At 36.6% G+C, this 12,185-nt stretch overlaps 1 protein-coding gene across 1 annotated transcript in view; it reads left to right on the top strand.

Annotated features, from left to right (window-relative positions):
* Window positions 1-1,348: 1,348 nt before the first annotated feature.
* Window positions 1,349-12,185, top strand: part of TTBK2 (tau tubulin kinase 2) — a gene marked incomplete at its 5' end in the record, with an annotated part of 32,089 nt that continues 21,252 nt past the window's right edge. Inside the window, 7 exons of the mRNA XM_010286577.1 lie at window positions 1,349-1,414; window positions 2,006-2,098; window positions 3,114-3,239; window positions 6,317-6,474; window positions 8,062-8,278; window positions 10,716-10,927; window positions 12,117-12,185. The exon at window positions 12,117-12,185 is cut by the window's right edge and continues 550 nt beyond it. Of these exons, the coding sequence (XP_010284879.1) occupies window positions 1,349-1,414; window positions 2,006-2,098; window positions 3,114-3,239; window positions 6,317-6,474; window positions 8,062-8,278; window positions 10,716-10,927; window positions 12,117-12,185 (941 nt within the window). The remainder of the gene's footprint in view (window positions 1,415-2,005; window positions 2,099-3,113; window positions 3,240-6,316; window positions 6,475-8,061; window positions 8,279-10,715; window positions 10,928-12,116) is intronic.

Raw genomic sequence — 12,185 nt, 5'->3', positions numbered from 1 at the left:
GCAGACATTGATTATATGGGCTGTTGAATCCTTTTTAAAGACATTGCTCCATAATCCTGCTGGATTTAATTGATGGCGTTACTGACAGTAATGGCAGCTCATGCTGTACTTAAATGATAGCTCTCAGTGTAGTGTCTCTTGATGAATAAGAAGAAATTATACCCATATACATGTAGGTGGGGAAGAACTGAAGTGTTTTATCTTAATAGGATAATAATTCTGTATTGTGGTTATCTTTGTGTGTATATCAAACCAGAATTTTTAATGTATTGTGCGAAATTTTTAAAAATGGCAAGAATTGTCTTGAGTCTGGCACAGGCAGACAGATCACCAATACCCCTTTAAATACAAGTCTGGGATGAGGAAGATAATTAAAGTTTCTCACATTCACTGTTAGAGGAAACGAAAAGAATTATTGATTGGAAAGATAAGACTATGTAAAGGAAAGCAAATTTAGCAGTTCTGGCAGTTCTCTCTCTCTAGAATGATTAATTAAGGGGTTAGCATGGACTGGATATCTGTCTTAAGCAAAGTAATAACACCACAGGTTTGACTTTTTTTTTAATTATACATATGTAGTAATTATGACTATTATCAATTATATAATTCTTTTGGTAACATTTTATTTGAAGGAAAAAAGGGTGGGAAAATATATTCTGTGATTATAAAACAACAATTGACTTATGATCATACAATATCTAGAGTGTCAGGGAGGAAATGCTGGTATTCAGAAACTAGAAAAGAAAGAGATATTTTTTTAATTGGTGCCTGTACTGCAGCCCTTGCTATTTATTGTTCAGCCACAGGTTTGAGTCTTGCCTTTGGCTTTCCCTGCTTTTGGAATTGCTCAAAAAATTGATTGGTTTGCTATTTCAGAAAATAATTTGTGAAAATGTTGCTAGCACATTTCAATAAATGACTGGCTGTCTGTTCATACCATGTAATATTGGTGTATTTTAGCAAAGTGGAAGAAATCATTATGGTTTAGATCCTGTCAGAATTCAAAAACTCAAAAATAGTTAAACCCAAGAAATAATTTCATTATTGGTGAAAAAAAGAGGAATAGTTCTGCTATACAGCTTTTTTGAGGGATGAGGTAAACAGGAATTGATGCCTGTGGAGAAAAAAAAACTTACATAAATAGATGGTTTGAAAAACTATTACACGTGTCACTTTGTGGTGCTTACTTGGATTTCCACTGAGAACTTACAGAAACACAGTAAATTGAAATAAAACAAAAAGTCTCAAATGGTATTTGTTGTGGCTCCATACTCACTTTGTAGATGCCAAGTTAAGTAGTTGGAGGGTTTATTTCTTACAGTGCGAATTTTTTTCTATTCTTTGACAGCCACGAGCTGTCGCTGGTTTTCGAGGAACAGTACGATATGCATCAATCAATGCTCATAGAAACAGAGTGAGTATCTCCGTCTATATCTTATCCATCTCATGTAGCTGAAAGCAGGCAGTAATGCAATTGCTATTGATTTAATTTTTGTGTTCTTATGTGTGTAGTTATTACATAGAAATTAATACTTATACATTTTGGGATAGGATAATATACTTTACAATAGTTGAGGGTAAAAAAGTTCTTGTAGAAATAATAGTGGTTTTAATAGTTACCTTTGGTGTTCCATTGTATTGTAAGTTGATAAATTTAAAAGGTGAAGTTACTGAGTTTTATAAAATACATAATGTTCAGTATGTCACCTGAAAGTCATACGCTAAAGAAAAGTGAATAAACAGCTCTTGCAGTGTAGAGGTTTGCAATGTTACTTTAATACACTTCAACTTCTGTTTTCTTTCTCTGTATCTTCTATGGAAATTTACTAGTATGTTCCCACTTAAAATAGCTGCTGGATTTAATTCTATGAACTTATTTTGCAGCATCGATTTTGTTGATTTTTATATGTAATTATTTAATTCTTCAGAGCAGTAAAGAATCTATCTTCCCTTTTGTTGCATAAGTATTTGTAAGATGCATTAGAATAATATTTCTTTTTCACAGGAAATGGGGCGGCATGATGACCTCTGGTCCCTGTTCTATATGTTGGTGGAATTTGTGGTTGGGCAACTGCCTTGGAGAAAAATAAAAGATAAGGTAAACCTAGAAGTGAAACCAAAAATCATGAGGGAGATTTACCTCTGAATTGCAAGCGAACGCTGTGATAAGGATTCCACTAAGAATCACTGGTTCATTAATTTTAACGTTACATTTTCCATGGTTTTCTAGTGTTAGTTCTCATTCCTAGTGTCATGTTATAAAAAGCAATCAAGTTTTATGAACTGTTGTAGGCGGGAAGTGGATTGTGCTTCTAGTTTGCAGATGTTTTAAAAGGCAAAAGTAAGTGTATATATGCCACATTTCATTTTCTGTTTTCACTTGAGTACTTTTTTATTTCACCTATCACACATTTAGAATTTCTTATCTATTTTGATTATCTATGAAACGGGCATTTCTTATTTGCTGATGAACAAAAATGAATCAGTCAATATGCAGTAGTGCCTTTAGTCATATATCACAGGTGAGGTATGCGAAGAAACGTCATCTAATTAGCCTATTATTAATTCTTTCAACTTCCTTTGAAATTAGATTGAAACAAGGTTACTCTCTGATGTGGTTTATGCATTGGTAGATGGCAAAGAGGTATATAGATAGCATCTCTTTTTGGTTTTGATTTACTCATCTTACGCTAAACAGGATTTACTAATCTTATGCAACATACTGTGATGACCAGATATACACCAAAAAGTGTCTGAACATCAGATGATGCAACGGGATATTTAAATCTTTGAAACATGCTTTTTAGAAAGGTTGGAGTGTCTAATGACATTCCTTGATAGCAGGCAGTGTTCAAACACAGCAGCAAATGAAATGGCTTTTCATATTGAATTTGAAGTTTGTACATTATTTTGCATGTGTACTGAGGGCAATGATAGAATCTTTTATCTTGCGACCTGATGTAGAATGGCCTTCCTCAGTACTACCCAGTGTAATGTAGTTTACCCATCTTTCTGGCCAGTAGTCTGTTGAATGGCTGTAAGATGTAAGGTGAATACATTGTAGCAGAGAATGAAGGTGTGTTAATGTTTCTTCTGTTATTTTTTACTCCTAGGAGCAAGTGGGCTCCATTAAAGAAAGGTACGAGCACAGACTTATGTTGAAACATCTTCCTCAAGAATTCAGCATCTTTCTGGATCACATTTCTAATTTAGATTACTTTACAAAGCCTGATTACCAGGTAAACACTTTTACTATTTTGTCTTTCTGATTTTTAAATAGCAGAATTTTATGCTGTTTCATCTTCAATTTCCTTTCATTTCATTGTGTAGTCTTAGTAGTGACTATGAATTGTGCCACCACAAAGTTATTGTAGTGACCATCTAGTACCATGGAAACTTTGTGGTTCAAAGATGTCACTTCGTTCCATTTGGGAAGAGTAAGGCAGTAAAGTTTCTAAAAAACAATTGACAGGTGCTTTGCAGTCAGTATTCTGTTAGGATCGGGTGCTATCCTACTATCGTAGCCTCTAGTGGATGCTCCTTAAGTTAAATTGATCAGATTTTTTCCTTAGTGGTAGTCATTTTGGCACTTTTCCAAAATCTGGAACTCAGCATCTACAATATATACAGCTAAAGCACAACATGCAGCCATGGTGGGTTTTTAAGACTGAAGTATTGCCTACAGAGATCACCAGAAAACTAGTCATTTTTCTTTGTTTAAGAGGGTGTTGCCTGCTGAAATGCACAGCCTCAGCTTGGTGATAAGGCGATAGGTGCTTTGAGGATATGCTGTAGAATATGTGTCTTACTCAGTGTTGACCCATGATTAACAATTAATAAAACTCAGAGATAGAACTTTGTTCCATACCAGTATGTGGAAAGCAGCAGAGGAATGCTCAGTAAAAGCAGGGAGGGAGAGACAGAATTTTTTCAGTCTCTCAAACTGTGGGAGAAGTTGAGCTGATCTAACATCACACCATGACAAGCTGTCCCTGTGTTCTTTCCCTCTGACTCCCAGAAACACACATTCCTGTCAGCTTCCCACTTGCATTACCTGTCTGCCTCTGTGCATTTGTTCAACTCACTAATTCAACAAAACCAGAAGGAATGGTTTTCTGCTGGTGTGCAAGCTGAATTGGTTCAACTGAATCAATATCAATGATTGAATCTTATCAATAACTTTGATAAGAATGATTCCTGGGCTTTACTTGTTAAGATTAAAAGATAAATCAAGATATGTAAGATTAGAAATAAGAACTGAAAATCTTAAGGGATAACTGATTTCCTGTTAGTAAGTGAATTTCTCTAAATGTACTCATATGTTCTTCAGCACATTTGCAAAAAAAAAAATTTTTTTGTGCAAAAATTGGAATGTAAAAAAATCTTATTACAAATACAGAAAATGTTCGGTGTTCCTGAAAAATAAATACTTTGATTTTTTTGCCTTTTTTTTTTTTTTAATTCTCTATTGCAAATTTCCATGGAATTTATTCTATAGTTTACAATTAAGTGAGGAAAATGATTACGAAAGTTTTGAGTGTTTTGTGTGCTAGTTATAAAGATGAATCAGATTTATTTTTTTCTTCTACGGTAAAAATTACTGATTGCAGAAATTTTGATGTTGCGTAGAATAACCTTGATTGTAGACTTGTAAATATGTTTTATTTACATTATATATCCTGAATGATAAAACATACATACAGGCATATTTTTACAAAACTTTTTTCTGTGGTCTACCTGTATCTAACACAGAACATGCACTCAGGGATTAACATGATACCAGGACAGAGTTTCTCCATGATAGAGACAGCCCAGTAATTTACAGTCCTCTGGTTGGTCATGGAATGTTTGCAGTCATGTAGCTGCAGACTGAGCCTTCCGACACAGTCTTGCTTGTGTGCTTTAGACCAGAGCAGGGTGGTTTTATTTAGAGCGGTGAGAAAGTGCTTTGCTTTCCATGGTTATTTAAGCTCTGGTCTCTTATTTACTAGTATTTGTTGTAGCAATGCTAATTGTACCTTCGATATGTATCCTTCTTTGTATTTACCGTTAGGCACTGAGCAAGAATGTACATGGTTAAGATCTCTGCTTTGAAGAGTTTACAGTCTAAAAAGTTAATGACATAGGCCCAGAATCCATGTTTGATTTGGCAATGTCAGATATGTTTATTTTATTCAGGTATTTATGCACACATTGCCTCAGCCTCCTGACATGATTAAGCATTTGAATTTGTATTTGTTTTATAGCAGAAATTCTAGAAAAGATTTAAAGTAAAATGACCTTAAAAATTACTTCAGAGAGACTGCTTAAGGTTTACAGGAGGAGGAGAATAAAGGAGAGTACATATGGGACAGAGAACAAACTATGGCTTTTAGCAGTTCAGCAGAGTTTCAGAACTGACTGGGATAGATGGCACACCACAGGTGCTTAAGAGTAAGGATAAAATGGATATGACCACTTCATACAGGGAAAAATGATCCAAACTTCCCATCCCATGTTTTAACTTGCCAAAGGGTATGTGTTTTTAAAGGAGGCCAGAGAAAAGTTTTCAGCATCCTAGATTGGAAAAAAGAACAAAAACTAGCGTTTTAGCTTTTAGGGGGAAAAAAAAAAAAAAGATAAATTTCAGAAACATTACAAAGAGATGATGTGATATGGACACAGTCTTCCCGGTAGTGCCTAGAATGAGACAAATTTTTTTCACAGGGAGAGGAGAGTAGATTCAATTGCTTTCTCTGTCATGGACACAAATTGTTCTAGAAGCTTTTTCATATCCTAAAATGAGGTTGGAAAGCTTCCAGTGTGACATTTCTGTGGGATGAATGTCAACATTAGATAAATTAAATGATACATGGTTCTAAATGACAGAAATGTATGAATTGGCAAATCAGTATCCTTCCCTATGTACTCCTCATGCATTTCCTTGGTTCTAATGGTGTTACCAAATACATTCTTTTATCTTCCTCTGCTGGAGAGCCATTGGATGCTATTCTGCAGCAATGTAGTCATGCCTCTGTGTGTGTGTGTGTCTTTCTGTCTTTTTATGGAAGCCTGTGGTGTATCTTTGCCTCTTTTCTGATACAAACACACATGTGGTTTGTTTATTTTTAAATAAAACAGAATTTTCCATATCTTGCCTTTGAAACCTTGTAAAATGAGAAATGGTTAATATAAAGAACTGTGTCTTTTTTTTTGGAAAATTGTTGTCAGTCAAAAATCTTGAAGAGACATGTTAAAATATTACAGGAGGATATTTCTTAATTGCTTGGTCTCTTAGACAAAAATGAAGCTTATTAGCTTTTTTCTTCATTTTTAGCTTCTCATGTCTGTGTTTGACAACAGCATGAAAATGTTTGGGGTTATTGAAAGTGACCCTTTTGACTGGGAGAAGAGTGGAACTGATGGCTCTCTGACAACTACAACAACTTCAACCACGCCTCAGTTACACACTCGTCTTACTCCGGCTGCAATTGGGTATGTATGCATATTGTGGTCACTTAAAAAGCAGCCACAGAGTACCAGAGGAAAATTATCTTCATAATTTATTTTTTTCTGAAGGATGTTGAATAAATAGAGGAATGGAGGATTGGGAGCATTTGAAGTATTTCCCTTTTTAGGGTTCCTGTTTATATTACACTGAAAGAGCAGCACTGCAGTCCTAAATTTATAGCAATAAAAAATAGTAGCTCAGGAAATTGCGTGTAAATTTGCTGGTCCATCCTTTGCTAAATCGTATTTTGTGAAACTAAATGATGCATGCTGAGTTTAACTGCTTGGAAGTAAACCCATTGTTTTCTGCAAGCTTGGAATAAACTACTAGTTGCAATTTCCTTCTAGCTTTGAAAAATGAAGGGATCTTTATAGGAAATTTGGAAATAGATTTTGGTGGTGTTGAAAATAACATTTAATGTGGTCTTTGAGACCTTCTGTAATTAAGTTGGACACGATGCAATGTTTAGTAATACCCATGCTCATTTTGGGGGATTGGAGACTATAAGAGGTGTTTATGGGTGAGGAGGAAAACTTTGTGCCTGTTCTAAGCTTTGAGTAGATCAACTTTTTCTCTAAGAGTCATGAAGGCTGTGACATGGAAGTTTTAACAGTGTAATGAGGCTGAAAAACACAAGAATTTTGGGTAGAGTGTGTTAAATTCCCAGTATTACAAGGTAATTTTTAAAAAAAGGGTTAAAATAAATATCAGTCAAGTCATTAACTAGTGTTAATATTACATAGGTGTACGGTGTGCACTATTGAACACACTGAAGTTGGCAGGGATTTTGCATATGATTCAGTCCCATTTTCACACCAAGCATCACACTGGAGTTATTGACAATCTTGGCTGCAGTTAACAATTTTGGTGACTGTAAAGAAATGGCTTTTAACTGACCTTCTGACCATTCACTTTTCAGGAATAGCATTGCTTGAGTTTCAGATGAGCTAAGCCTTAGCACTTTTTTAGCCCCAAGTCACTGGACTACAGAACTTTTAATTAGAATGTAATGGCTTGTTAGCATTATGCTTATGTTTTGATTTATCAATAATTGGACCAAAAATAGTACTTTAAGAATAGTGGTAAAAACTGCATTTAGTTTGCTGAGTGATATCTCTTCCTCACACAGGATGTTTTGTTGTTCTACCAAATGTTGGGGAAAAGGAAACTATATTATGAAAGTTGCCATTATTTTCTTTTTAATAGAAAAATATGTGTAGAAGAGTCAGGAGCAAAGTTGAACCTGGACCTGATCTCTAACAAATTTTCTCAGAAGTTGCTCCGAAAACATTAAAAAACCCAGCTTTTAAGTGATTGGGTTTTTTTTTTTGATGTACACCTCTTGTTATGTGCCTAAATTAAAGAAACATAAATTGTGAAAGCCGAGAAGTAGGTTTTTTATAGTAAATAATTGACAAGATTTAGTTTTCTACAGAAGCATACTTTTGCTTGTAATTTTTTTGTTTGTTTAATAGAGTAGAAAATAATTTAGAGTAGAAAATAATTTCAAGAAATGCATTAGAGTCTCAAAATTTTTATATGATTTTTTTTTTTTAAAATAACTTTTGTAGAATTGCCAATGCTACGCCTATCCCAGGAGATTTGCTGCGAGAAAACACAGATGAAGTGTTTCCTGATGAACAACTCAGTGATGGAGAGAATGGTATTCCAGTTGGTGTCTCACCAGAGAAACTACCCGGATCCCCTGGGCATCAGCGTCCTCAGGAAAAAGATGTTTGGGAAGAAATGGATGCAAACAGAAACAAAATAAAACTAGGGATCTGTAAGGTACTTACAAATCTGTGTTGTGAAGACCATCTTCAGTTTCCTGTTCTCATAGTGTACATAAGATACTATTAATAATGCAGTCTTACTAATATTGATTAGCCAGAATGGTCTAAGAAAACAAGATTTACGGTAGAGCTAACAGACTTTATTAGAGTGATTTATATACTGGAACAAGCAGACAAGCCTTTGGTCATTGTGTTACTTTATCAGATCTTTATGATAAATAGTAGATTGCTGATAATTTGAGACTCTTTGTAGTTTATTCATGTTCATGTTCTTCATTCATGATTTTGATTCTTGCTCACTGAATAAAACCAAAGCAAATTTCCTGCATCTTGCATGTGTAGATACTGAAGTTAGATACTGAATATACAAAAAGTGGTTTAATATTATTCTTCAATTGACAGATTGACAGGGTGATTGGCAATATCCTTTTAATTCACTTTGTGTTTTTGTCTCCGTAAGATAAGCTACCTTTATACTGATCTAAAGAGGTTCATGGGCTAGTCTTTAGAAGACAATGCTGCTTAATTTTGAAAAGTGGTCTCTGAGCAGTGGTTCTTGTCTCCCATGCTCACAATCACAGCATTTCATACTTGGACAAATGATAGAATCATTAAGGTTGGAAAAGACCTCTAAGATCATCAAGTCCAACCGTCAACGCAACACCACCATGCCCACTAAACCATGTCCCAAAGTGCCATGTCTACATGTTTTTTGAACACTACCAGTGATAGTGACTCCACCACTTCCCTGGGCAGCCTGTTCCAATGCTTGACCACTCTCACAGTAAAGAAATTTTTCCTAATATCCAATCTAAACCTCCCCTGGTGCAACTTGAGGCTGTTTCTTCTCATCCTATCGCTAGTTACTTGGGAGAAGAGACCAACACCCACCTCACTACAGACTCCTTTCAGGTAGTTGTAGAGAGTGTTAAGGTCTCCCCTCAGCGTCCTCTTCTCCAGACTGAACAACCCCAGTTCCCTCAGCTGCTCCTCGTAAGACTTGTGCTTCAGACCCCTCACCAGCTTCATTGCCCTTCTTTGGACACGCTCCATCATGTCAATGTCCTTGTAGTAAGGGGCTCAAGACTGTGTGCAGTATTTGAGGTGCAGCCTCACCAGTGCCGAGTACAGGGGCATGATCATTTCCCTACTCCTGCTGGCCACACTATTTCTGATACAGGCCAGGATGCTGTTGGCCTTCTTGGCCACCTGGGCACACTGCTGGCTCATATTCAGCCGGCTGTCAACCAGCACCCCCAGGTCCCTTTCCGCTGGGCAGCTCTCCAGCCACTCCTCCCCAAGCCTGTAGTGTTGCTTGGGGTTGTTGTGACCCAAGTGCAGGACCCAGCACTTGACCTTGTTAAACCTCAGCCCATCGATCCAGCCTGTCCAGATCCCTCTGCAGAGCCCTCCTACCCTCCAGCAGATCAACACTCCTGCCCAACTTGGTGTTGTCTGCGAACTTACTGAGGGAGCACTCGATCCCCTCATCCAGATCGTCAATAAAGATATTAAACGCAATTAGCCCCAAAACTGAGCCCTGGGGAACACCGCTTGTGACTGGCCACCAACTGGATTTAACTCCATTCACCATAACTCTCTGGACTCAGCCATCCAGCCAGTTTTTTACCCAGCAAAGAGTAATGTAGCTGTTTCTTGATATAAAAATGTTTTGAACATGAAGAGGGATCTGCTACTGAAATGCTCTTTAGCTAGGAGAGCTGTCTAGTTTTAAGACTGTTAGTTCTTGTTTACTAGAAAAAAATGTATTGTGGGAGAGAGTAAGGCATGGTGCCTCAAATGTGCTTGTTTGTTTGTTTGTTTTTTACCAAAGAAGGAGAAAGGAGATTGCTCTGGTTTAAGCAAAGGCATTTGCTATTAGCTGTACCTGTTGAAATTAAGGATGATCATGATTTCCCAGCTCTAAATCATGTCCAGTTATTATACAAGATGGAGTGCGGTTGGACTAAAACATAGTTCTAAGTCACAGAAACATCTACTAGATTTAGTGTGTAACAGTGTTATATGCTCCAGAGAATCAAGAAGACGGCTTGGAAACTAACTTCTCTTTAATAAGAGCCCTTGACTGTAAAGCAGAGTGAAGATGCTACCGAGTGCCAAGTTTCAGACTATTATTAAAGAAAATTTCAGAGACGGGTGTGAAACATCAGAGTAAATTTCAGTGTATTACTGGGTTTTTGAGATTCCTGTTCTCAGAGCTACCCAGAACTAGTATTTTACTGGTATTTTGTCTGTTGTAGGTGTGTGCTGAAGAGCGTTATCTAAACTACCTTAACCATGGCATGATCTTAAGGACCATTCCAAATACAAATTGGTTTATCACTGACTGGACAGTATTCACCATGTAGTACCTTGTCTTCCTCTGTTTTGCAGCTCCTAGCGAGTTACATTTTTACCTTACTTTTGCACAGGCTGCCACAGAGGAAGAAAACAGCCATGGGCCAGTGAATGGAATGCTTAATGCGCCAAGTCTTGGTTCTCCAATTCGTGTTCGCTCAGAGACCACCCAGCTAGACAGAGATGTCCCACTGGTGCGAAAGTTACGTTCAATTCACAGCTTTGAACTGGAGAAGCGTCTGACATTGGAGTCAAAGCCAGACACTGATAAATTTCTTGAGACCTGGTAAAGAAAGTATTTTATTTTTACACTTAGATATTTGCAGGATATGTAGTTAAGATACTATCATCTTTCCTTTAATGTGTGGAAATCAGGAAGGGAGCTGCTGAGTTACACTTATGCAATCTACAGCAAAGTATTTACTATGTTCATAATATTGCTCGATTAATGGATTTCACCACTAGGCAGCTTCTTTAAAAAAAGATTAGTGCTAGTATACAGTTAAAGTCAGACTTCCACACCGGAGAATTTTTTTATTTCAAGACCTAATGGTGTAATCCTGATGTTTATTACCTTTTTCTTCAGTGGGATACTCTTGACAGTCAGTACAACTCATCCTAAATAAGAATGATGACATCAGGTGCTCAGTAGAGGTAACATGGGATTAGATGATATAACATGAGAAGAACAGCTTACCAGAAGTGGAGTTACGAAGCAAAGTTAGAAATCTACCCGCATGCAGCAGGCTTAGATATGCCCAAAGGTGTTGCACTAACATAAAAAAATCTTGATAGGAGGCAGAGGTCTTAAAATGGTATTTGAAGGTAGAGGAGACAGATTTTATGAGAACAGGTTCAATCAATTTGCCTGTGTATAGGAGGAATAAGGGGAGAAAGACACAGTGAAATCTGACTGAAAGGCAGAGGCTGACTAGGGACAGTAGAAGACAGCTGAGATGCTGACGGTGGCAAAATCCTTCTAAATACATCATAGGGGAGTTAGGAATTTGAATTTGTTTGATGAAGCAAGTTATGCAAAGCATAAATAAGGAATCAAAACAATAAGATTCTTCTCAAAAGCATCTGCTAACTGCTGCTGGAGACATCTGTTTCTTCTGTTCTGCTTTGAGTCTCTATAGTATAAATTAAGTACAGTGGACATCTGGTGGCAGCCTCACCACTGAGCTGGTATCCACTCACTGTTCTCCCTTCTGGTAATTACATTTACAATACAATATGATACATTACAATTACACTTACAATATGTGCAAATTTCTAAGACCATCTGCCCATTTTTACTTGACACTTGAGTTATTTGTCTCAAATTGTGGATCTTTCAACCATTGTAGATTGTTCTAAAATATGACAACAAATTTTTATATAAATCTAGTTTTCCTCTATTGAAAAAACTTGAATGTGGCTTACATTAATTAAATAATTCTTAACTAATTCAGATATTTACTTCCTTTCTTAAGTTTGGAGAAGATGCAGAAAGACTTGAATGCTGCGGCAGAGACTCCTGTTGCCGCTGTTCCTTCTCTTTC

The sequence above is a fragment of the Phaethon lepturus genome, unplaced genomic scaffold (assembly GCF_000687285.1).
Source record: "Phaethon lepturus isolate BGI_N335 unplaced genomic scaffold, ASM68728v1 scaffold38524, whole genome shotgun sequence".
NCBI lineage: Eukaryota > Metazoa > Chordata > Aves > Phaethontiformes > Phaethontidae > Phaethon > Phaethon lepturus.
Note: the sequence above shows the minus strand (reverse complement) of the source record. Positions and strands in the feature narration are given on the sequence as shown.